The sequence below is a fragment of the Myiozetetes cayanensis genome, unplaced genomic scaffold (assembly GCF_022539395.1).
Source record: "Myiozetetes cayanensis isolate MyiCay16 unplaced genomic scaffold, myiCay2020 scf23, whole genome shotgun sequence".
Classification (NCBI taxonomy): Eukaryota; Metazoa; Chordata; class Aves; order Passeriformes; family Tyrannidae; genus Myiozetetes; species Myiozetetes cayanensis.
Window position 1 is genome coordinate 3,220,997 of NW_026087445.1, and position 27,117 is coordinate 3,248,113.

Here is a 27,117-nt window from a genome sequence, read left to right on the forward strand (position 1 = left end):
TATAAGACCAGGCAAGGCAAAAACCTGCCTCGATCCAAGGTGCAAAGCCTGACAGCATCCCGAGCAGAGCTGGTAGGAGCATTTGTGAACATCTCTCCCAGCCCAGGCAGCCCTGGTCCTGCAGGCAGCTTGCAGCCCTGGCTTGGGAGCCTGTGCAAGATTTTTATTAACAATTCCTGAAGCCCTCAGATAGTCTAATATTGTGCTCTATATCTTGTTTGCTATTATATTTTGAGGAGTACTGAAATGCAGTTACTGCTGTCTTCCCCACTCACACAACTCTAAATAATTTATAGAAAAGCAAAACAAAGATGATAATATGAACGAATAAAGAAGGTAGCTCAGTTACAATATATGAAGGCTTTCATTTGTTCATTCTTACTGAGCAGAGGGTTGGGAAAACATCTCTCAAACCCATGGGCTGCTAACAGCCAGCTGTACCCCAAGGGATGACAACAGGGAATGCTCAGAGCAGCACATTAGGATGCCAGATTGACCTCTGGGCACCTCTGAATCTGTTTAAGCAACAATAACCATCACCATCATCATAACCTTGTTTAAAAGGGAAAGAGTAAAGAGCACTTTAAGGGTGGAAGAAACACCACCTCAGCCACCACTTCTGACCATCATGAGGGCAGGGAGCTGCTTTCCAGACACAGTGCATCATCTAGGCTCTCCCTGGCTCTGTTGCTCAGTCTGCTCCCTGGAGCCAAAAAGAATCCATGTCCCCATCCCTGCCACCCTGTTGGGTGCTCCAACAGGGGCCACTCAGTCTTTATGGGGAAGCCCACACAAGAAGAGAAGGATGGTTCAGCATCACCCCGAGATCCTTTCCCTGCACAGAGCGAGCCAGCACATCCCACATCCCTTCCTCGCTCCTGCTGGAGTCACTCGCGGCACTGACAATCGGCACTAATGTGCTTTGCTTTTGTTTATTCAAATGCATTTTACTGTGCATTGCAGGTGAACAATATTAAATGGCTTATAATAACATTTCAATAAGCAGAGGTGGGTGTAGAGGCTTCTGAGAGACAGACTTTTAAAAATGCAGGCAATCAAGTGTGCATTAGCAGGAACACTCTGGGGAACGCGCCGCTCCCCAGCAAAAGGAGAGAGGGAAAAGCCACAAACCTTTCTTTTCGTAGTCGGGTTTCTCCTCCCCGCCCCGGCCCAGGCTCTCCAGGGTCCGTGTCACCTGGCTGCCAAACTCATCCTCCCTGGTGCTGGGCTCTGCCCGCCGCGGGGTCTCCTCCTCCTCCTCGTCCTCGTAGTCGTCCAGGATGGGGGTCTCTCGGATGGGCACCCCGATGACGGAGTTGTGGGCCTGGAGGCGCGAGTTGCGGAAGCTCTCGCGGGCCTGGGGGCCCAGCAGCACCGAGGGGATGTAGTGGATCTCGTGGGTGGCCTCGGTGCTGGCGCTCTTCTGCGGGATGCGGCGGCGCTTGTGCCAGCGCCGCTGGGCGTACAGGGCCACCATGAACACCAGCAGGAGCAGGAGCAGCGCGATCAGCCCGCCCTGCAAGAGGAGAGAAAAGGGCACGGGGTCAGGAGATGCAAAGGGTGCAGGGATGGGTAATGAGATGCTGCAGTGTTTAGAGAATTAAGGAATGGTTCGGGTTCAAAGAGGCTTTAAAGCTCATCTTGTTCCACCCCACCTGTCATAGGCAGGGACACCTTCCATGATCCAAGGTTGCTCCAATCCCTGTCCAACCTGGCCTTGAACACTTCCAGGAACGGGACAAGCCACAGTTTCTCTGAGCAACCTGTTGCAGCGCTTCACCACTCTCTGAGTAAAGTCTCAGAGCACACTTCCATCAACACAGGTGGGTTCATGGAGCAGCCACCTCTGGGGTTGGAGGTCGTGGAGCAGGATGCCAGAGGTGGCCTTTAGCTGGGGACAGTACAGCACACCCAGCTCAGCTCTGCTCATTCTCCCAGGAACTTCATTCCTTCCATGCACTTCTTGGGACCCCCAGGTCCCCTGCTCACCTACACATGGGGAGATGGGGAAGGAGACAATCGCATCCAGCCACTTAGAAGAAAGAAATTCATTGAAACAACCCAGCCAGGACACAGGAGCAGTAAAGCCTCAGCAGAGATACACAACATTTTATATAAATGATGGTGCAACAAATGGCCCCACGGAGGCACCACTCCCAAGGGTATGGTTAACCCAGCTCCCTCATTTGTGATCTGACTTCCCTGTGGTTTCAAGACTTCAACTACAGTCCTGGGGGCACAGCTCCAGGTATTGCAGACCAAGACCTTCTCTGTTAAGCTCTCCTCTTTCCCCTTCTCCTTTATTCACCACAGCTCTCAACTACATTAACATTAAAAAAAACAAACAAAAAAATCCAAAAAAACCCAACCTCCAAATATATTTATATATATATCTATATATATATAATCTATATATATATCAGAGAAAGTGGCATCTCCTCTCAAGGGATCTGGGCTAGGAAGTACTGCAGGGAGCCAGCCCTGCCTCTGGCTGCTCTGGAAGTTAAATTGAGCCCCGCACACGCAGGAGCTGTGCCTGTGCCAGCTTCCAGCCTCTTAATCTCCGCAGCATCACAGCAATTTTATCCCGTGGCAGACAAGCAAGGCAGGGCATGTAAATCAGGAGCAGCACGAGCGACCAGGGCTTTGCAGAGCGACGTGAACAGGCAGGGCAGGGCAGGCGTTCCTTCAGCACTGGGAATGCCACAGCCCAGAGCTCCACGGAGCGCAACAGCAAAGCGGAGGCGTGAAAATATTCCCTCTGTATTCGATACAAAGCACCAGACTGCACCCAGAGCGATGCTCTGACTCCTAAGCAGGATCAGCTGTGAAGAGGTGGCATCAAAAACCACAGCTCATGGGATGAGTTCGCTGGGGAGAGGCCTCGGGAGCTGGAGCAGAGGGGAGACACTTCCCTGTGTCACCCCAGCCTGCCACAGAGGGGAGCTCAGTCCAACATCCCCCACATCAGGATCCCTTTCTCTCCCCCATAATTGTCACTAACAGAAGCAAGGCTCAGTGTCCAGGAGCTGTCCAGGATCATCTCTGTGGGGGAGAACAGCAGGGTGTAGCGAGCAGCCCAGGTTTATACCCTGAAGCACCAGAGCACTTCAAAGACCAGTGGGATGAGGACCCATCATGGCCTTCCATGCTCAGAAGCAAGAACCAGCATGAACACCTCAACCTGGGAGAGAAGACACATGTTTCTTTGGGTCTGCACAGTGCCTGATGATGCTCTGCCACTATGAAGTGATTGCAGAGCAGGGCAGAGCACTCTGCACCCATGAGCACTCGCCCTGCATGGAAAACCACAACTGGAGTCAACCCAGATGCTTGGAAAAGGTCAGGAAGACTGAGAAAGTCTTACAGGAGGAGCAGCTGTGCCAGCTAGACCCGGAGAAGGGGTCTGGGCACCCATGGCAGGGCTGGGGGCTGTGAACCAGCCTGGCTGGGCTCACCTTGTGTCTGCCCCTGGGAAACCGCTCAGAGCAGATAAACCTGTCAGCACGTGAAATTAAACATCTCTCTGTTTGGGAGGAACTACCAAAAGGCATAAAGGCACAGAGGATACCAGTGCACCATTCCCCCTCCAATTCAAGAACAACAGGGAAGGGCTCCCAGCCCGCCCCAACTGCAGCTCCCACATCCTTTGGGGACAAACCACAGACCTCTGCTGTGCCAGCCAGCGAGACAACAGCCCCCTTCTGCCTGGGAAAGGCTGGGGGTGCCCGTACCAGCCCCTCTGGAGAGCACCATGGGCTCATCACAGGCAGCTCACTTTCAACATGCTCCTTTCGTCCCCGACCCCGCGCCGGCAGCTGCTTGTTTAACCACGCCACACACGCCGGGAGAGCTTCCCAGGGAAAAGGGAGGGGAAAAAAAAGAGAAAAAAAAAGAAAAGAGTCAAACTTAGGAGGCATTGAAGCCAGCCTCATTTTAATCTATTTTTCATGTTAAATTATCCAACTGAGGGAGCGGTAGAGAGAAAGGGGAAAGAAGGGATAATATGAGAAATGTTTTATTTGACAATGTGTCATTCGGAAACTGATTATTTCTGTCTCCAAGCTTTTTAATATTCCCAAACAATGGCCGAGCCGCGCGGGGATTTGGTATTCTAAGGCTGGATTTATAATACTCTGTTCTGCAGTGATAAGAACATGGGCCTTTAATCCTCTGAGCTGTGAACATGCATATTCTCCCACGTAATGTCCTTCCCACCGCGCTCCTGCCTGCCCTGGGCCAGCCAAGCAGGAGCCACCGGCACCAGAGAGTTGCTGAGACCCACACAACGGATGGGAGAGGGAGGATGGGGGAGAAGAGGTCTGGTGGGGACAACCCACGTGTGTGAAGAACTGCAGGGCTTGTGGCACCACAGCAAACCTCAGCTGAAGCTGGAGAGCAGCAAGACTGGGACTTACGTGAAGCACAGAAGGAAAACGGACGGGAGAGGCCACTTTGAAGCCCAAGAGGCTGGGCCCTCACATAAATTATGAAAGCTGCCAAGCTGTTGGATTGGAGGGTGATCACTCTTTGGGCATCTGTCCAAGATGCTGAGCAATTTTTGAGCAGCAAGAGGACGCATGTGCTGCTTCAAACACAACCACCACCCTGCCCTACCAAAGCAGTGAGAGACAAGGGAGCTCCACTGCTCCTCTGAGGTCTGGACAAACTTCTCTACAACAGGCTCTGGCCTTTACAGCTCTGCCTGGTCAATTCTGCTCCCCACAGTTGGGGGATGTGGCATGGTCCTCATAGGAGCCCTGCAGCTTTGTAATCACACTGAATGCAACTCAGCCATTCAGAAAGCAAGCCCTGATTGTCTTCCAGCTGCCACCCAAAAGGGCTGAAGTCAAAGAAGGTCCCAGGCTGGAGGAGAACATGATTTGGGCTGGGCAGACCTCTTACACCACAGCATCCCTTCCACAGGTCAAAGCAAAACTGGGCTGAACAGCACAGCACTCAGCCTGTGCTACCCTGAGCCCCTTCTGCCGCTTCTTTCAAACAGGGACAAGGTTACATCCTAACGGGAAAAAACATCCCAATTTCTTTCCTGACAGCAGTAACTACACAACCCTTGAGGCTCTTCACACTGTGTACTTTTCCTTTCTTTCCTTTTTGGCCATGAAGGTAATTAAACACTAGGACATTTACCAAGGGGTGTAGTGGATTATCCATCACTGTCAATTTTTTTTTCTTATTTTTTTTTAATAAATCAAGCCTGGATGCTTTTCGAAAAGTTGTGCTGTATTTCAAATGAGAAATAAAAGCCTCAGGGCATTCTTGCACCCTGTGTGGCTCTGAGGGCAGAGCAGATGACCCTGGGGTCCCTTCTCAAAATTCCACTCACCCCAGCTTTAGCTTGCCCACATTTCAGCTCCACAGCATCTTACCTCTCCCTCAAGCATTTCATCCCACCCCGGATGACCCAGAGAGACAAAGCACCACCAGACCTTGGATGCAAGGGGAGGTCAGGCACAGCCACGTTATGGCACGCCAAGGGGGGAGACATCATCAGCAGTGACCAACCTCCAGACCCAAACTGGGACAAGGGGCAGGACAGGACTCAGTAGGCTCAGGATAAAAACCTCTCCTGGCTGCTCACTGCCAGTGCTGAGGGCTATCAGCACACTCAACGAGCAGGTGTAGCAAACACCTGTACTGGGTTTTAGCTACACAGTAATTTGAGCTGACGGATTTCTAATTAATTGAACCTAAACCAATGGCCAAGGGCAGCACAGAGCCCCTATAAACGCCATTTCAGCAGGCAGAGCCTTGCTCCCGAGCACAGACCCTCCAAAGCCATGTCCCAGGGCAAAACACAACCAGGAACAGAGCTGGGATCATTTGTATCAGTCAGGAGAGCAGTGTCTAACAGGCAATCAATCCATCAATTTTCTCAGCTGCAGCCACACTCAGAGAAGACACCCACAGATTTGTCAGTGGGCAGCCCCAGACCTTGCCATCCTCTCCCTCCCAGCTCTGCCAGCAGGTCCAGGCCAGGACCCCAATACCCAAACCCCAGTGAAACTGCATTTGGGATGACTTTGGAAGTACAGTATCCCATTTAACATGTTGGGTTGCACAGCATCTGCTTTTTCCCATTCCACTTTAAACCTCACACTATACCCAGCTTCCCCACAGGACTCCTGTGCCTTCTTGCTCTTTCTCTCTCTGCTGCACCTCTCATTTAAATATTCCTTCTGCAAATCCTAATTAACATACTCTTTGCCACTTCTTTCCAATCACTAATGATGAAAAAATAAGGCTGATCTCTGCAGACATCTCAGTCATCCCTCTCCTGAGCACTGCTGTTTATCCTGACCTTCCCTCCATCCTGCCACTTCCTCATCCTCCCAGGACACAAGACCTACCTAGATGTGATTCCTCCAGCTTTAGAGAAAGAGCAGGGCTGGGGAAAGGATGCTACACTGTGCTCTTCCCTAGAGCAGGGATAACACCAGATTCCCTCTGCAATAGGGCAGTTTTGGTTGTTTCCTGCAAAATCAAGGTTTCTGCAGCCACAGCACCTCTGCCTGCCCCTCCATCCTCCCCTTCTCCTGTCTGTACACACAGGCCCATCACAACCAAGTCTAAGAAGGCAGAAAACATCCCATAAATACCAGCATCCCTTCAGCCTTATAATAAGAGGAGACAGGCAGAGGAAAGAGGTTCCAGAACACCCCAGCCACTCAGGCACGCTGCACGCGAGGGCAGGGAGGAGTAATCGGAGCCAAGGAAAGGCATGCAAGGAGGGAGAGGACAGGAGAGAAACAGGGCTTTGGGAACAGACTTTTCAAGCAGCACTCACGCCTCCTACAACAGGACTGCAGGGCTCCTCAGGGACAGAAGCAAAGGAAAAGCACTTGGAATTCAGGAAGGTGCTGAATCCCATCTCAGGAGATGCTCCTGCGGGCACAGACCTGACCAAGCCTGCTCGGTCCTCACAGGGCTCTGCCAGCAGAAGGGATGTGACAATGTAAACCAGGGATGGAAGAATGATTACTCTCTTCCTGCATGGATGGCACGAGAAGCTGGGAGCCTGACTTGGAGCCAGGGATCGTTCAAGAAGCAGCATAATGGCAAAAAGCACCACATTCCCAAGAGAGCTGGGACAAACATTGGAGATCACCTGCCCAAAACATGGAGCAGTGCTGGCACACCTCGGGGGCACGGGGGTCCTGCCAACTGCCCTCCCTAGGAGCAGGCAGCTTGTCTGGAGGACACAGTGCCCACCCCTGTCCTTGAATCACAGCCACCCTCGGACAGCCTGTACCCCCACACCACCACAGGGTCAGGAATGAGCCCACTGGCAGGTGAGCCAAGGACAGACAGACAGACAGCATGAGGGCTAGGGAGGAAGAGACAAACACCAGGGTTAAAATATATACATATATATTCTCCAAAGAGATCTGGATCCAGTTCTGCTATCCAAACCACTCAACCCCACCTCTCTCCATAAGAGACAGTCACGATACAGGGCAAATCTACTAAAAAATACAACATTTTCTCCCTGTATGCTTTAAATCCCCATTCAAGCACCGCTTCACCAAGGTGCTTAACCACACACTTAACTTTAAATATATGTTTAATTCCCATTACAGTCCATGAGCCCGTAGCACACGCCTCAGTGCTTTGCTGAGCAGGGATGGCTCCCTGAATTGCCCAAAGAGAACTGTATCACACCTTTTTTTCCCCTCTTTCCACGGCTCACAACATCTCTGAGCTCCAGAGATGACGGGGCACTGTCTTCTGGTGGTGTTGTTATCACAGCTGTGTCACCAGACCCTGCCCAGAGGTGACAGCACCCATGAACCACCCTCTCTGAATGGGTTTGTAGTGGTGCAAGGAATGTAGGATGAGGTCCAAGGGTTTAAGAGGAAGGATTCTCACAGGATCTCTCCATCCAGCCTGTGCAGATTCTCCTGTCATGCCATATATACACACAGGGGGCATAAATTTAATAGCATATACAGTCCTATAAAGTATAACACACACACAAGCAATGAGAGTTACAGTTGCTGTGGGAACCATAACTTTAAAACCTGACTCTTCCACGTTAAAAAAGAAATAAAATAAAAATATATCAATTCAGACAAAAAGTCACATTTCCATATAATTTTTTTTTTCTTTTTTAAACCACGCTCAGTTTTGTTTTGCTGTTTCATCCAAGAAGGGAAACAAAGGAAGGAGTGAACCTGCCAGTCAGCCTTTCTGCGCTGCTCAGACATGCGATGTGATGTTCCAGTAAATGTTTATTTGAAAGGTCTCCCAGGTGCTGGCTGTGTGCAAGCACCAAAACACACAACCTTCAATCACAACCAACATGCCTGCGTATCCCGAGCTGCACATCTTGCTAGGCTAACAATTCAAAATGACTCCTAATCCATTTTTATGATGTGAAAGAAAAAGGCATTTATTTGTAGCGAGCTGAAAGAGGAGGGCTGGAGGTGATTTTATTAAGCACCTGATTGCTGGCTCTTTTTAAAGCCCGGGCGCAGATTGCATAAATTGTGATTTTAATGCCTGCTAAATGGTTCACCTGAATGGGCTGACCTGCTAACCTGGAGCTTGCCCTCAGAGAGGGAAGATTTTTAAAATTCATAAGGTCTCGTGTGCTCATGCTCATGTTTCCCTAATGTGGGCAGCCTGCAAGTGTGAAGCCGAGACTGAAACAACAGCTTTTTTTTTTTTTTATTATTCACAAGAAGTTCCAGTTACTGAACCCCACCCCTCCTCCCTCTGAGCTAAACTGAACGGGTTCATCCTGCTCGGCTCAGTGACACACAGTACCTGTGTATCTCTCTGCACCGTCCTCAGCACAGTCACAAACAGCTTCTGCCCAAGCTGGTGCCTCCAGAAAAAAACCCACAGAATACTCACTTCAGCATCGGATTAAAAAGCCAACCTGGTGGTCAGATGGACCTCACGGGCAGAGCAGCACAGGGTTATCACAGTGAAAGGGGTGTGGAAGTGGCACGATGAGGGAGGGATGCAGCTCCATTCTCAATTTAAAAAAAAAAAAAAAAAGGAAAAAAATAGGGATAAAATTCAAAGATGCTGCACATCTTTTAGGAGCCTATGCTTCAGGCTGATTCCAAACCTCCTGAGTGAAAGCTCAGCATCTCCAATCAGTGTCCCCCAAAAGAACAGGTCACAGAATCACAGAACGGTTTGGGTTGGAAGGGACTTTAAAGCTCATCTCGTTCCAACACTCTGCCAAGGGCAGGGACACCTTCCACTATCCCAGGTTGCTCAGACCCCCATCCAGCCTGGCCTTGAACACTCCCAGGGATGGAAGGCATTTACCATGGAGCCTCCCAAAATCCCAGCCACTGCAGGATCCCTGACCTACCCCCAGCTCCCTCTCACCTCTTCCAAACAAAGGTTTAACAAATGCTAAGGTGAGGTCTCAAAGTAGGAGGATTATTACAACATCCACCAGCAAAGCATTTGCAATGAAGTGATGAAATATAATTAAAAGTAAAGAACACTTGTCAAATAAATGACAAACACGTACTGCTGTTGCAAAAGTACCTTTGCTTGTTTTTTTAATAATTGTGTTTATCCGCTTCCTCACTAATTTACAAAAAAAAAATGCAGTTAATTCTCAGTGGATCTCACAACCATTAGTGCGAATTAATGCTGTTCCCACTGTATACTCTGCATATATTAGGAAAAAAATTAATCTAATAAGAGATGCACATCTCCGGGTGAGGGAACACGAACACAATCCACATTGTGCCTCCAGCTCCCCAGCACGGGAGAGCGACACGGTACAACACCCGCTCTGCACAATTAACCAGCCCCTTCCTGGGGGCTGCCAGGCCTTGGCCAGTTGTCCAGAATACGTGGCAAAGGTGGAAAAATTCACCACAGCATTAAGGAGTGGGGACTTTTTGGAGTTGCCCAACACCTCCAAGCCCCACTGATGGACCGAGTCTCCTCTGCACTGGTGTGTGCTGCTGCTCTACCCAGGGTGAAGAGAAGTGAGAGACTGGAAAAGGGGTTTAGGGTTTATTTATGGACATCTCAAACAATTCTGGAGTGAGGAGACAATGGGAAGGTGCTATTGTGCATGCAGGAATGGAGGAAAATAACTCACTTTGTTGGTGGTGGGGTTCTTTCTAAAGGTTTATTGCTGAGCCCAGACCAGGTAGCTACTTTCTGAACAATCCAGCCTATTGTGTAAAAACAAAAAAAAAACCAAAACAAAAAAACCCCAATAAATAACCCCGCCTCACCATATTTAAAGTGCAAATATTTCAGCATAATGAACGTCTTTCTGAAAAGGAGCTACACAAACCCCAGCTTTCCAGGGGGAGAGGAAAAACACAATATCAGGGGAAAATGCTCCGAGCACGTGTCTACGTGGGGTTTGGCATCTGAAGGTACTTTAGAATTTTGGCATTGTAACTCACACTACAGGAGTAACACACCACAGCCCTCCATGCCCCGGAAAGGAGCCTCCACTGGTACCTGAGGCATCACATACCAGAAGGAACAACTAGGGGGGAGCCCAAACAAACAGATTTAAAAAAAACCAAAACATATAAACAAACAAAACTGCAACAAACCCCAAAGTTTTCTCAACTTGCTCATATAATCCTATAAGCAATTTGAGAGATGCACTTCTCTTCCCCATGCATCACAGAGCAGACAGATCCAAGACTTCGATTTAAGGAAAAGATCCAAGAGCGCAGCAACTCCACAAGCCTCCTCTCCCAAAACACCACAGCTATTCCCAGCAGGCTATTAAGAGCCCAGTTAAGTACAGCACTTAACCACACACTTAACTCCCATTAACTTCCCTGGAACCTCGCACACAGATAAAATTTATCAGGTGTTTCAGAGCTTTCTCATCTCCCTGCCCAAGAACAGAATTCCCTTACCCAGCTCTCCACGGGATGCCTCCAAACCACCTCAGGGCTCTGCATAGAGGAAAAGCAAAACCCACGGGGACGGGTTTTCCTGCTGGAGAGCTCCCACACTCATTGCTTATACATCCACTGCTTACAATCCCGTGGGTCCACGAAATCTTTCTGTTCCATTGCACAGCTAAGTTGTCTCACCAAAACCCTGCTCCTCGGTCGCCCAGCCCTCCCCTGCTGTATCAATCAAAAGCTGGGATTTTAAAAGAACAGGAATGCACCAGATTTTGTTTTTTTTTCTTATTCTTTGAAGACCAGCAATTTCCTTATGGAGAGAAGAGGGAGCACAGGGCTCTGCTGGGAGGGGAAAAGCCGAGTTTGCATCCACAAAAGGGCCCTTGGCACCCCCAGCTCCGGAGAGCTCTGAACGTTCAGGGGACAGCCCCCATCCCAAAGCACCTGCAGTTCAAGTCCATTCTTTTTCCTGTATGGATGCAGGACATCAAAGACAACAGAGCAAAGCAGGGAAGGCAGCAGCAAGCATGGCAGTGATGCCACCTGGGTGCCACCTCGACGACCTGCCAAGCTCCCCGGTACCGCTACAAGGGGCTGAGACAACCTGGGGCTCACAGTCCCCATCCCAGCTGTAAGCTGAGAGTTTGGAGTGCATCTGGGAACGGATGGAGAAACAAGAACGCCTTCCCAGATGGAGCGAGGATGGCACAGGCACGGCTATTACAGCCCGGGAGGGTCCGGCTGCAGCCCCTCCCCTCCCCAGGCTGAGAAAGTGCCCGCTTGGAAGCGAATTCATTTCAATTAAACGTGCCTGGTGCTCCAATCGAAACCAATTAATTCTCCCCATCTGAAAGCTGATTAGCCGGGATATCTGGGTAAATGGATAATAACAGGCTAATAACCCCCTCCCGTCCCCGCGCACACGCCACCGCCGCCGTCAGGTTTTTGACACGGTGTCTCGAGCCTGAATTGCAGCATCTGGGAGTAATTGGGGAGCGGCTCCAGCCACCGCTGGCAGGAGGCAGGGACCGGGAGAGGATGGACACTTCGGAGCCAGCCTGACACCCCCTGACCGCTCCCAGGCTTCAAACGGGGCTCTGTGCAAGGAAAGCTGCCCCCCCCCCCCAGCCCCAAAACATCCCTCATACCTCTCTGTGCGTCAGCTGGGATGGCAGTTCCCAGCTCTCCAGCCCTCTCCCCTCCCCTGGCAGGAATTAGCCAGTGTTTAACTCCACTGCTTAGCTACTTTCCTCATCCTTCTATGTCACCACAGCCTGTCTCTCCAGGTCCCAGGTGAAAGGCAACCACCAGGTAGGGAGCTGGTGGCAGGAATTTTCCAGCTCTGTTCCCTATGGGTTTCTTTTCCACAGTTGGAAAGCACTGATTAAAACCCACTTTCCAATGGGGTATTTTTGGTTAAGAGAGAACTCCAAGCCAAATTGTGCGCAGGGAAAAACAAAGACCTCAATCCTGCTGCCATTTTCTAATCAAATTTCCTTTTACTAATTTGACAGGTCTGTTTTGAAAATCTAAATTAAAAGCTAAAATACAGTTAAGATTCCACAGCTAAATGGGAATTGAGACAAAATGTTTCAAATGGAGCTAATAAAGCCCTTCTGCCCACGCCTTTGGGCTCACAGAGCTCCTTTCCATTCCTTGTTTGCTGCTCCTGGTGCAGGCAGTGGGCATTGAGCTTTGCTTTGCTCACTGCCCCCACCATGCACATGCATCCCCCACCAGTTTGTTTTTAGCTTGTAGGAGGCAGGAAAACAACCTTCCACCCAGCTCCATCACAGCTCTCCCTGATATGGTGCCTGTCCTGCAGGCTGGCCTGAGTTCACATCTAATCTAAATTAAACCCAGCTTATGCAACACTCCTGTCTTCAGAGGAGCCCCAGCCTCCTGCAGAAGAAACAGCTTTGCCTGAGGGCAAAGCATGAATGGGAGATGAAGATCCCAGCCTTGTGCTCCCGGAGAGGATCTCCTGGGTGGCAAGGAGAAGGTGAGGAGAGAGCTGCCAGGTGGAGAGGAGCATCCTTCAAGAGACAGCACTGATCTGCATGAACTCCTCCATCTTCCAAACCCTCCCCTTGCTCCAAGCCAAAAGCCTCCTGGTCCCCAGGCATTCAGCTGTTGTCCTCAACACTTGACCTTCTTTCAGGCTTTCCTCACAGCAGAGTCACGTCCCACAGAACAAAGGAAGCCAAAAAAGAGCCGAGTCCCTGCAATGTTGTACAGACAGAGCCCTGGAAACTTGGTGGTTCAGCCTTTCTGGTCCATGGCTTGGACAAGCCCCCAGCTCAGGGAGCCCAGGACACAGTTAATGTGGAGAAGACCGAGGTGAAGGCAACCTTCCAGTCCATGACTGGGGAGCACCCTGCATGTGAGATCTGGTGAAATCAGTGCTCCACATACCACCACAGCAGAGCAGCACCCGAGAGGACAAGGAAGCTGCTGAGCTCTTTGCTAAGCCACCACCTGGGCAAGGACATGCAGCACCAGGATGCTGTTCACCAGGAGCTTCACTTGGAGCTAGAGAGGCATGGATCCTGCTCCAGCCCCATCCCAGCCTCCCTCAGGGGCTCTTGGCCAGGCTTTCCACACCAGTGGAAAGGAAATGTCTGTCCCAAGAGCACCAGGTGAGTACACACTCAGTGACTGTGTCCCAGCCTGGCCCACAAACACTCACCATGGAACAAGGCCAGTCTGCAAAGAGGGGGTTTAACACACACTTTGGGTATTTAAAGTGTGGGTGCAGCCCCAAAGAGGATGGATGGAGGTCAGCAGCAGGCAGGGCTGTGCCATGAAAATTTGCCACAGAGCTCTAAGCCACAGCACCTTGTGCCCACCATGGGTGGGTCTTGCCAGATTTAGCAGAGGATAGTTTCCCACAGCTCCTCATTTCCACCCTTGTTTTCCTCTTCCTCCTCCTGCATTTCAGTGATGCTCTATTAACAGTGAACTGTACCACATTATCTTCTGCCACAGACAGTTATGCTGTCCTACACAGCAGCTCCCAAAGCACTTCCAAAGCTCACACCTTCCTGCTCACCCTGGCACAGCTGGGGGCTCACGGCACTGCACGGCTGTGGTCACACTGTGTTCAGTTCCCAGCTTCTGCCACAGCTCTGTCTAGCCTAAAAATCAATCAATCCCTACATCCCAGGGTCACTTTGGCAACTCAGGAACAGCCCTTCCCCTGTTTCGTGGGAGTGGGACGAGAATAAATGCATAAATCCAAGGATAAATGCAGTAGGGTGTGCTGAGAAGTGCAGAAGAGCAGAGTTACTGATCTAAGACAAGGTGCCCTCACACAAGCCAGACAAGGGGGTGTGTTTTAAAACCAGAGGATGAACATCTCTTGCACAAACCAAACAGGAGACCTAGGAAAGGAAATCCCAGAACAACTGAGAATCTCAGCAACTGCCACAGCAATCCATGTCCCTGCCTCAGGCACCAAACATCCTGTCCCTGAAGGGACAAGTGGCAACGTGGAACACAGGCATGTCCCACTGTTCAGCTTGAAAAGAGAAATAAAGTGCTTAGACCCCTCCCCTATGGGGTGTGGTGCTGTAGCCCTCCACCCACGCAGCCCTGGGGGGATGCCAAGCCCTGCACTCCTGCTCACTGCCAGGGGCTGGGGACCTGCAGCGAAACCCTCAGAGCAAAACGTTTACAGGAGAAAAAGGGTTTCCATCAATCACTTCAAACCTCCTGCTCATTTTATTCAGTCCAAACATTGCAGAAGTTATCTGAAATCCTTGGCTGTCACAAAGCTGGGCAGAGGGCAGAGCACTGGTGGGGCTGCTCGTCCCCGGGTCAGCCGCAGTCCAAGCCCCGATCCATGTCAGACAGGGCAGGCTGGAACAACTGCCCACAGGCACTGGGAAGTCTTGCAGAACAGGCCAGAGAAACATCCATCACTGGTGACAAAGGGTTATTGATCCTGCTGGAGGGCAGAGACATGGATTTAATGACCTCTCCAGATCGCTTCCACTCCACACACCCTACGGAAAAGCGATCTTCATCCTGCAAAGCCCTGCAGAAAGGCAGTGCTCCCTGGAGTATCCCAACGAATGGCAGTGCCATCGACAGGGTTGGCACCAGTGGAAGGGTTGGGGTACTGAAAAAACAACTTCCCCACTCCAAAAAAAACCCCAAAACAAACAAACAAAAAATCCAAATAAACAAAACCCACCCTGCAGGCACAACACACCACAGCCTTCCACAACCAAACCACTTCAGCCTTAACCTGAAAAACCTGTTTAAGAAAGTGGCAGTGAAAAATTAGCGGGGCTGCACTCACACAGCCCGGGGGCATGCAGGTGAACCTTCCATCCACACCCAGCCCTCACCCACATCCCAGCCCCAGGCCCCAGGGAATCGTTCCAGGAGGTTCAGTGCAATCAAAAACACTGAGGAGAGTGCAAGGATAGCCAGGGTCATTGGCTCACCCACTTCATGTTCCAGTTTTCAACACTTGCACTGTCAGGATGTTTTCCAGCACAGATAATCGTTTAAACCTGTAACTTCCCAGAAAAAAACTCGCACAATTAGCAATTTCCCTACTAATTAGGAGAGGAAGAAAGAAGTCCAAGGCAGAATTTGTCTGCATAAAACAGAAAAGAGTAATGAACTAGCTGCATATGAATGTAGTTAAATTCAAAATTAAAGTCGTGGTTCTTATTTCTGTACATGACACCCTTGGCATCCCAGCTCAGTAAAAAATAAATACCCACATACCTATATAGAGTTGATATTTCATAGATATCCATGCACACACTCATTCATAAAGCATCATGAAGTGGTTTTGGTCATATGTCAGCTGCTGATGGGTCTCAGTGGGACACACAGATCCTCAGTGCCGAGGGTCTGATGGGACCCCACGAGCTGAGATGCTGAACAAGGAGCAGGCACATCAGCTGTGCTGTGGAGAAGGTCAGGGAAGCATATGGCGTGTGCACAGGGTGCTGGAAGGGGATGACTTCGTCCTCCTCAGCAATTTTTAGGGCTGGTGCATCCTGAGCCAGGTCTCCAGATGCCCTTGCCCGAGGGGACAAGAGGAATGAGGGTGTTTTTCTCTGCTGTCACACAAGACATGAGCTTGCACACATCCTCTGATGTGACACAGCTACAAAGATACCGGGTGGTCAAGTATTCAGGGCTTGTCTCAGCCCCCAGAGCCCTTCTCCAGGGCAGCCACACCACTGTCACCCCACTCAGGCTCAGGTCTTTTAGTTGGCAAGAGATCTACTGAGACACACATGCAGTGACTGGGGAAACAACCCATCTTTCAATGAGAGTTCACCCTTCAGAGAAGGTCAAGCTGATCTGAAAATCATGAGGGGTTTCACACACAGCCCCCCAGCTTCTCCTTATATTTCCTACTTCTCATGCTGCACCCTTCTCCTGCAGTCAACCCTATTTCTCTCCTACCTTTAAACAAAGCCTGCTCCCAAAGTGAGCTCTTCTTTTATTTCAACCTCACCATGTGCAGAAACCCCCCTGTACTTCCACCTCTTCCTTTTGTGCTCCTCGTCCCTCCCCTCGTGAAACAACCTTGCCAAGTGCACTGGGAAGAGGCTGAAGGACACAAGAACAACTCCTGAGGAACAGCTTAGTACCAGTTATGGCATCAGCTGCTCTCCTGACCAACACTCCAGTGCTGCTGCTTGTCATCTAAAGGATGTGGGAAGCCACAAACCAGGCAAGGAAGACAGAAAGAGAAATATCTGCTCACCCCCAGCCACTCAGCCCTGTGAATCAGCAGAGCTTGGGAACAGCCACACCTCCGGCCCTGCACAGTCACCTCACAAAAAGGGGAGCAGAGGGTGAGCAGAGTCACTCCAATAACACACAGGGGCTCTCCCTGCTCTGGAGAGAACTGGCTTTTTGAAGACATATGGCTCCTCTCCATACTTTGAGCAGTGACACCACCACGCTTCCGAATTCCAGCTGCCTAAGCTGTTTCTGCAGATATTTCCTCCTTCTATGCAATCATTTGGCTAATAAGATGAGCAGGTTGGGCTCATTTATTTTGGACACTGTTCGTGGGTCATTAGCAGAAAGGCTAATCATTGCATTGGCAGAAAATATCACTTCTGCTTCAGAGCCGTCTGCGTAGCACGAGGAGGGGGAGAGAGCAGGAGCCTGACAGAGCCTTTAAAAAAAAAATAATACAAGCCCCAAGTTACATTGCTGTAGAAGTGGAATTTTCCTCTTCTATTTCCCGAGGTAGCTGCTGTTAGGATGAAGGGGACAGACTTCAACGCCCGAGGCTGCTCTGCAGAGCTTGTGTTTTCTGACGCATGTGCCACCTCTGAGGGCCCACAGAAGGAGTGACACTGGTGGCAGCAGCCCATCCTTGCTGAGCCTCAGCAACATGCCCTGGTGGTGCTTAGCCCTCCAGGGAAGGTTAATCATCCTCATCCACAGGCAAAGCCAGATAGGATGCCAAGAGCTCCACAGCACAAGGCGCAGGAGCCCTTTCTGGGATTGTTTGGGGTCAGCAGAGCGGATCAGCTGTGATGCCTGTGCTCTGCCCGCAGCACTTGAGCACTAAAATCCACCTACAGAGAGTCGTTGGAGACATTTAAAGAGCAATTTATATTTGGTGTGAAGGTTGGAGTGCCAGGGGGGATGCAGAACCGCAGGGCATGTGCAGAGCTGAAGCCTGAATTTCCAGGGGACACAGCAAAGCTGAGCCCTTCCTGTTCCTCTCTCGAGAGGTGACAGCAGAAGCAGAGACGAAGCTCTGTGACACAGCCACACCAAAACAGCAGCTTTGGGAGCAAAGCTGTTTCCTAGGCTTGCCTACTCCAAAACCATCTCTCAACAGCCCTGGGAAAAGAGTTGCCCTGGGGATATTGTGCTGAGGCAGAGAGCAGGGACAGAGAGCTGCTCCCGCTCCCATCTCACCGCGCAGCAGCAGCTGCTGCCTTCACTGGCTGACCTGGCAAGGGCAGAAATGAAGGGCTGAGGGGAACAGCTGGACACAGCACAGGTTGTCCCCTTCCCCAACAGACACACAGCCAGCATGCCTCCTGCTCCGCTCCTCCAGCCTCAGCTGGCCCCAGATGTCCCGGCCATGTGTGCCGTCAGTGATGCCGTGACCTTGGCTGCTCTCAGCAGCATCCTCAGGGCAAGCACAGGATGGGGCTCCCACCTCCCTAGGGAGGCTTTTGGCAGCCATCCCTCAGCCCTGTGCCTCCCCTCCTGCTCTCCAGCACCACAGCCAAGAGCCCCAGCACACCTGCCAATGGATTACGGCAGGAGGGAGCTGGGCAAGGGGACAGGGTGGCAAAGGTTGGGCAGAGGGACTCCAAGGATTTGCCCCTCACCTTTCTCCAGGCTGCTCCAGCTTGCAGAGAGCCAAGCATCTTCCCAGTATCCCTGTGGGACCACCCCACTACACCCTGCAGACAAAGCCCCCCCAGCCATGTGGCAGAGCCGGCTGCTCCGTGGGGAGCCCCGCGACAGAAGGGGAGCCAGGGCTTGCTCTGCAGGGCGTTCCAACCACAGGGAGGGAGGAAGAAGATCTGGGAGCTAATTTAGAGCTTGGATTTCCTAAGCCTTTTCAGACACCGAGGCTATTGGCAGGCAGCGTTACAGCCCCTGCCAGTCTCAGCGGCTATACAATGTCCTTCCCTTGGCAAGGGCAGCAGTGGGGAAAAAATAACACACAAAAAAAACAAGGCACATGTGATGGAGAGCTTGGCTGAAGGCTCCCTCCCCCGCCGACCTGCGAGCCAAGGAGGAAGAGCATGACACACACAAAAAAAAAGTTTTAAAAGGAGAAAAAAAAGACAACCAACCAACCACACACACTACTTGCTAAGGGAAACATGTCCAGGCGGATGGAGCTGGCACAACCTGGGGCCATCACTTTGCTCAGTGGACAGGACAAAGTCCTCAGCTGCCCCACATTCCACAGCCAGCCCAGGGAAAGCAGGACTCCCCTCACTGCCTCCTTCATGAGCAGGAGGGAGCAGTTTCATTTTGCACAGCCCTGCTGCACCCCACGCTGCTGCATGATGCTCCCAAAAGCAGGACCTTGCACGCACCCCAGTAAGCCCACAGAGGTAAGTGCTGCTGGGTGCACAACTCTGCTGACAGCCTTGAGCACATGGGGGTGAAATAGAGGGGTTTTGCCTCAAAATGTCACGACTCAAAAAGGCAGGGCAGCGGGAAGCCTCCTCTCTCCTCCCTGGCACACTCAGCAGTGCCTGCAGAGGTGACCTCTCTGCTGAGGATGCTGTGCAGGAAGCAACTCACCAGCACCCAGAGGGTACTGAGGGCAAAAAACCTGAGGCCAGAGCATCACAGCATCTCAGGGAAGGACAGGATGAGTCCAACATTTAACTGCCTCTTTTTAAGGGGAGAAGAAGGGAAGGAGAATGATCTGGAGAGCATGGGGACAACCCCAGTGATCCAGCCCTGGAGCAACCTGAGTGCAGCGCACACATCCAAACCCCTCATGCAGGTAACAGCCGAGGCATGGCCAGGTGCAGTGTGATCCAGGGCAAGGTATACAGGGACTGTGGTAGCTAAATCCAAAGCAGTCAGTGTCCTGAGGCAGGAGCAGCTTGGTTGAAAAAATAAATCCATCTGTGTGTCTGTCTGAGCCCTCCTTGCAGAGCACACAGAAGCTGCCAAGATGCTCACAAAAACACCCTCCCCACCATGGGGGGACAGGGGAAACACCAGCCATCAAACAGCCCCACTCATTCCTCCCTTCCAAGGCAACAAGGCTGAGGGTGGGGGAGAAGAATCAGGTCACTTCACTTCTCTGGTTTGACAAGGCTATTCCCCAATTCCCAGGACTCGGCAGCAGCTACTGAAACAACACGTCTGACAACTCCTCCTCCCCTTGGCCCCCAGACAGCCTGAGGATGAGCTGGGCTGTGTGGCAGAGGCAGTTGAGACACATGGAGAGGCAGAGGAGAATCGCAGCATTCATCCCAGCACAAGCCAGGAGTGACCCAGGTGGATCTGGGAAAAGGTGGCTCCAGAACTGTACCAAGGATGCTTTGGGACAAGGTCAACACAGCCCTCCAAGGGGAAGATAAGATCTGTCAGCCCAACCAGCATGACCGGTGCCAACATCCCCAAGGCAACTGATTCTCAAGATGTTTGGTACAAAACAGGACCAGTGACAAGTTGATTGTGCCAGCCCAGGCTCTGGGAGCTGCAGGCAGTGACAGTACCAGTCAAAATACAACACCGGGGCTGTTCTCTGCTCCCACAGCAATCGCTGCTGCCACCACTCTGCTTTCACTCTGAGCTTGAGTTTGGTGCAATGAGGAAAACCATGGCCAGGGCAGGAGGAGAGCTCAAGCTTAGCCAAGAAATGGCTAGTCAAGGAGTTGGTCACCAGATACATGTCTGGACAGGAAAATGGAGACATCTGTCATGGCTAAAAACATCAGCTTTGTTACCATTGCCCTGCAGGGAGGTTCCAATCATCTGAATAAAAGAAAATAAGATGGTTCCTCTCCCTTGAAGAGCTAGAAAGGAGGCTAGAATGGAAAACCAGCAGTTTTCCTCTTGGATAAAGGGAAACACAATGAAAAAAGTGCCGAATCTCTGAAAGACAAGCATGTCCCAGCAGAACTGAGGCCAATGTTCCCACCCACTCCCTATCAGCCATAAAAAAATCCAGCCCCAGGAGCACCCAACCTGGGGCAAAGCCCAGCCAATCAACCAGCTCCCTTCAAAATAGTTATTTTCCTACAGTTTTATATAATTGGATTTTAAAAATAAGCATAATTCAATTTTTTTCCTCTCCCTTTGCTGCATTTCATGAGAGTTCACGCCGAGGCTGCTGCTCGGAGCTGGCAGAGACCTTTTAAAAGCTGTTCCTCCTCATGCAGGGGGAATGGAGGTGGGAGGGAGGAGGTGGAGTGGGAGCAGTGACAGGTAAAAATAAGCACACTTGGCCTGATGTTGCTCCCAATTAAGCCAGTGGGAATTTTGCCCAACTTCCTAGAGCAGCAAGACCCAGATGCACACATAAAAAGTGCTCAGCTGAATTAGCAGTCTAATGATGGTCAGAGAAGAACATGGATACATGAGCTTCTTCCCCCTGTTCCATGCTGGCAGGTGTCTGAGCATCCCCTGCCCCGGGGACAGACACTCAGAGGGTGATGATCAGACCCACAGCACCACATCTCCTCTGCTTTAGGCACAGTTGCTCCACAAACAGCTTGGAAAGGTTTTCCCAGGAATGGTTTATCTGCTCAGACAGTTTCACATCAGCTGAAACTAAAAGTGTAAGTGGTTTTGGGGAGGATATGGAAAGTGCTGAAGAGTAGAAACATTTCATTCTGACACTTCCCTGAACAAAAAGCGCTCTGCCTTTTCACAGGATAGCGTTGCCTCGTGAAACCAAGTCCAATTTATTTTTAAATGGGGAAAAAAGAAAGCCCAAACCGAGAGGGAAGTATATTTCTGGGGACAAATATGACATTGCATTTCATCCTGCCATTAACACTTACTCCCATCTTTGGGATTTGCCAATCAAATGAAAATTCAGCCTTTTGTAGTGCTGTATTGTAACGTCTTTCACAACCACCTCGAAGCTGTTCTGCTTGAGGTTCAGCACAGTTCACCTTCACACGAGCCAGCGCCTGACACCGACAACGCTTGAGCGGATGCAAACATTTCCAACTCGCATTCAAACACGAGTAACAACTGAGGGAAGCAAGATCTGCAGATAACAGAAGGTTTGAAGGAAAAAAAAGTAAGATGTTTCGCTTCTTGTCTGACGACCAACCCGGCTTTCAAGCCCCGCACGGGATGGGAGAGCTGGGTGATGCCCTGGGTCACAGCCCATACTGTACCAACGGGAAGCTGGAGATGATGCTATGAGAGGTAAAAAAGCATGTCAGACATCCCCCAGCACAGAGTAGCCTTGCTGGTGAGGGGACAACACCCTGCACCCTGCCAGCATCCCTGTCACTCAGCCAAGGAGCACCCCAAGGCAGGCAGTGCAAGCTCTGCACCCTGGGAAAACACTCTCTCCATCCTGAGTTATTACCTCGGAGCCAGGGGCCACCCACACCCAGCCATCACTGGAGAAGTCAGCATCCACAGGAGTTTTCCTGGAATAACATTTCGTGACAATTTTAACAGCATATGTAGTTTGGAGCCTGGCAGTATAAAGCAATTAGATCCGGGCTGGGAGCTGCAAAGCATTTCTGTGTTTACGTCAATGTTTCAAAGGTACCAATCAAGCACTCCCAGCGCTTTACACACAGGATTAGCATGGTGCTCCCACATGGAATTACTCTCTCCAGGAGCCCAGCAGCTCAATGAGAGCCAACCTGGGCAGGGTGGGGACGGAAATCAGGTTTCCAGGCAGAGCCACCCCATCAACACCCAGATTTTCGTCTGCCTCACCTATGCTGGGACAAAAAAGCACCGAGAAAAGGTCAGGTAATCAGCTCCACCCCACAGCGCTGGGGATGCACAAGTATTTTTCCCAGACAGATGGTGGGAAGGGGAAAAGCGAGGAGGAGGAAGGAAGGGAATAAGTTCAAGATGAGACTCCGAGATCAGCAAACTCCGATAAAAATACCCGTCTCGCTGCTGCCGGAGGGACCCGGCACGGGGGCGAAGGCATGAACACAGCACCCTGTGCCATGAGCTCACCCTGCTCCACTGCTCCCCACCCCACTTCCCAAAACCTTCCTTCTGTGTCTTTTCCTTCATCTCCTCACGACTTCAGCACCCCCTTGCAGCTCTCACACCCCCTGACTACACTGGCCACTTTCCTCAACGTGAGTTTTTCTCTTTCCCCCTCCATCCTCTTTCCTCAGCACGTCGAGGCTGGGGAATTTTCTCAGGCTGCAGATCCCTCCCACACCTTCAACGCCATCTGCAAAACCCAAACCCCTACCCAGCACTTCCCAGGGCTGCTTTTCCCCCAGCGCCAACTTCAATTGCTCTGGGGATGACACAAAGTTAGTTTGCTGCTTAGTTTGGATGAAGAAAAGAGCATTTATTCAGCTTTGCATTATCAGAGATGCAAATCAAGCACTCCAGTTACATATTTTAACACAGTGGGGGGGGAGGAAAGTCTGAGAGAAAGCTATAAAGGGTCTAATGTATTCATTGGAGCTAAGGTGGAAACCAGAGAGAGATTAGAGAAAAATTATTAACACAACAGGTGTCTTTGTCACAGAAGTGACAAATTTAAAGACAAATCCCCCCCCAGTGAATTCCCTAAATACAAGAGCACACTGTTAACTACAGTTAGTCCCTGGTTTATATTGGCTCTACAAAGGAAGCTGGAGAAGAGGGGGAAGGTGAGGCTGCTTCTCCCAGTCAACAAAAAGTTGGTTAAATGGCACATTATGGAAAGGGAATTGGAAGCCAACACATCTCCTGGGGGTTTAGAGCTTTTCTATTTGGTTTTGTTTTTTAATAAAAACAGCTCATTGGAGATCAATTTAGATTTTTAATACCTCTCAGATAAGAAAATCTGCTGCAGCAGCAATTCTCTCCCTATCTTAATTAATTTCTAAACACATCACAAGCTGGAAGTGCATGTTTGATGAATCTGGTTGACCTCCTGGTGCAGAAATGATGACACAGATGTTGTGCCTTCCTCACTACCTCATTACTCATGTTACACCAGGGTTTTTTTTTCTCCAATTGAGCTGGCTGACAGGAGTCCCAACGCTGCCATCAGCAAGACATGCTGCAAGGAGCCAGAGTAAGGCTCCAGCAACATTTTACATCCACTGGAGCAGCCGGTTCCACTGGAGCAGCCAGCAATCCCACAGGGCACACAATCAAGCTTCAAGCACAAGGCAGGGAAGGAAGTAAATCCATTGTGAGGCTTTACACCAAAGAGGAAAAAATACTGCTGGGTAGGGAAACAAGGCACCTCACAAATGGTGGCCAAGCAGGGGGAACGCTGGGGCTGAAGGAGCCTGTGTGTGGATTTTTCCAAAGCCTGCAGGATCTCAGAGCTGCTTGCTGGTGACAGTGGGAATCGCCCCAGCTCTGCAAAAGGTTTCAGCCTCCTCTCCCCTCCCACACAAGCTGGGATAAGCCCAGTTGCACTGGTATAATGCTACATCCAACTGTGGGAAGGAGAGCAATCATAGAATGGTTTGGGTTGGAAGGAACTTTAAAGCTCATCTTATTCCAACCAACCTGCCATGGGCAGGGACACCTTCCACTAGCCCAGGTTGCTCCAAGCCCTGTCAAGCCTGGCCTTGGACACTTCCAGGGATGGGGCAGCCACAGTTTCTCTGGGCAACCTGTGCCAGGGCCTCACCACCCTCAAAACTGAGAATGTCTTCCTAATATTTAATCTGAATTTACTCTCTGTCAGTTTGAAGCCATTCCCCCTTGTCCTGTCACTCCAGGCCCCTTTTAAGTACTCTCTCCCTTTTTCTTGTAGGCTCCCTTCAGGTACTGAAAGGCCACAGATAGTTCACCCTGAAGCCTTCTCTTATCCAGGCTGAACAATCCCAATTATCTCAGGCTTTCAAAAGGGAAGGGGGAAAAAAAAAGAAAAAAAAAAAAAGGTGAGGGGGTTGCACACGAATGCCCTTGTGATGACCCTCGCTGGGTGCTGGCAGCTTCAAAACAGTGACAGCAGCAGCTCTTAAAAAAACTTCCTTGTTCTTGGATATTCCTTAAGGAACTAGAGGCAACCCTGAGGAACTGTGCTCCCAAAACCCACCAGCACAGCTCATCAAGGTGCAGGACCCCTTCCCAGCTCCACTTTGGAGCAGGATGTGACATGAGAGGGGGAAGCATTTAAGAGCAAACTTTATACCCAGCTCAGGGGCTGATGGAGCACAGCACTGACGGCTGATCATTAGGGAAACATCAGGAACAAGAAGAAAAAAGGAAACTGGTACAAATAAGTGCTAAAAAAAATCCTCTGGGAGACCTAGAAACCAGCAGCTAACTTGTCTGCTGCCAGCACAACCAGCAGAAGGTAGGCATTAAAAACAAAAAATAGTAATTTAAAAAACAGCCTGATGAGGTCTGGTCACCTTTTATTCCAGACACTGAAATGGTCCCTTTGCAAGGTGATGGCATGAGATGAAACAAGGCTTTTGGTTATTACCACTCTCCAAAAAAGCCAGCTTATTTCTGCTGGAGCAGAGGCAGTGTAGAGAGCATTTACAACCCTCCCACCATGCAGGGGTGGTCCTGTCTCTGGTATCCCACAGCCAGGATTTTTACTAGCATCACCCACACAGCCTTAAAGGAGGAAAACCCAGCCCTTCACCATCAGGACAGGATGCAGCTCTGCATCCTCTTCCCAAACCTGCACCCCAGGTACCCACAGGGCTGCCAGAGCCAGTGGGTGCTGTGGCCCTACTGAGGGGTCAGTGCAGAGATAAAAAGTGTCTGTGCCACCCAGACCAACCCCTCCACCCCCCAGAGCCTGACAAACATCCCCCATCCAGGGCCAGTGCTGCTGGACACAGCCCTGGGCTGGGTTTAGCAGGAGACAAAGCAATAATTAAACGGGGACACGAAATGGTGTGGAACAACAAAAAAATAAATCTCTCGCATGTTTTGTTAAATTCAGCAATTTACAAGGCTGGAATAATTAGTGGTTTAAAATGTTTTGACACAAGCAGCCCCAATAATCATGATAAATCATATCAGGCATATGCCCAGATCCTTGAAGTGACAGATGACAAACAGAGCAGTGACAAGACGCTCCATCACACGGGGAATCATTGAGTTAATGGAAGAATTATTGCTTCTGAAATCCACTCCAGTCCCATTGTGGGGAACATTCCAATTTATCAAAGCCAAATGAACATTAATTGCTGCAGCCTGGTAAGTTTTCGAGCTGCTGTGACCTTCATTGAATTTTAATCCAAAACAGATAAGATTTACTTCCACACAACAGGAAACAACACAATTAAACCCAAATGACAGCTGAGATTATGGTGAAAAAACACAACAGGCGTAATGACAAAAATATTGATTCCTTTCTACTTGACACTGTGCTAAAAAAAAGGTAAATAAATAAAATCTTGCATTTGCATATTTGTTTGGTTTTTTCCCTCCTTTTTCTCTTCTTTTCATTTGGGAGACAAATTTCAGATGCTCAAGCCAAGGGGAAAGGAGTGGCAGAGAGTAATGGAGACTGAATTCCCTTTAACTGTAGTAATTAATGTTATGTCTCATTGGGGAGAGATTAAGAAAAAACTGTTAGGAGAGGAAAAAAAAATTAAAATTAAGTATTATTTTGCTGTCAAAGATGCCCTTGAGCTTAGGAAGGGAGGTGTGAAGAGGGTCACAGTCACTCAGTGCTTTGCAGGGGCAAATGGTGGCTGCAGGGACACAGGGCCATGGACACTGATGGCCCCTATCCCACTGCACTGGAGGCAAAGCCACCCCAAACCACAAAGCCAAAATCCCTGGAAGGAGGAGTAAACCGAGGATTTACACCTCCCTGCAGCCCCCAGGCAGAGCAGGAGCTACCAGCCAAGCCATAAACACCTACAGAAACCCAAACCCAACGTTCCCATCGGAGGGAGCTCAGCTCAGAGACATCTCAGTGCCCCATAAAGCTGTGCCCAGTGCTCCCTCAGTGAGGGATTAGCCAGATCCCCCAGGCAAAGCTCCTATAACTCAGATGGAGGTGGAAGAGACAGGAAAAAGCAAGTGTTACAACCACTTAAAGGAGATGGAAGGAAGCCCTTTCCCATGTCTCCTGTCTCCCCCCAGAGGGATGCTGGGCTGAAGATGAACAGGCACACAGAGCCTGAACTCCAGGGCGGTGCTGGGGTGGGCTGGAATTCCTCATCTGCAGCAGGAATGGTGTTTTTTAGTCTGTAGAGAGCACTCAGGAGACATTGGTTTTTTTGTGGGAAGAGGAAGGAAAAGTATTTGAGAAGCATCCCAGGGATGTTCAGCTGCATCTCGAGGCAAAAGGGATAAGGACACAGTAGCAATGGGAATAGGAGGGGGTACCCACAGCCTCCCATGCCAAGCACAGCATGGCCAGGAAACTCAAGTGATGAGAGCTTTCTGGGCTGTAATTTACCTGGGGTCAGGGAACAAAGTAAAAGAGTGGGAAAGCAACCTGAACAGAGCCCGAGGAGCTGGGTGAAATATTCCACCCAACATCCAAATAATTGTGCCCATTTTATTTCAGCTACAGAATTCCACGTCGTCTCAAGGAGGAAAAAATGAAAAATAACAAAACACACAATTATCTTTGCTCAAACTTGGCTCAGGTTCA

General features: G+C 50.3%; 1 protein-coding gene across 1 annotated transcript in view; it reads right to left on the minus strand.

Moving 5' to 3' along the window:
• Positions 1 to 27,117, minus strand: part of ASTN2 (astrotactin 2) — a 314,924-nt gene that overhangs the window by 233,898 nt on the left and 53,909 nt on the right. Inside the window, exon 3 of the mRNA XM_050319770.1 lies at positions 1,132 to 1,516. Coding sequence (XP_050175727.1) covers positions 1,132 to 1,516 — 385 coding nt within the window. The remainder of the gene's footprint in view (positions 1 to 1,131; positions 1,517 to 27,117) is intronic.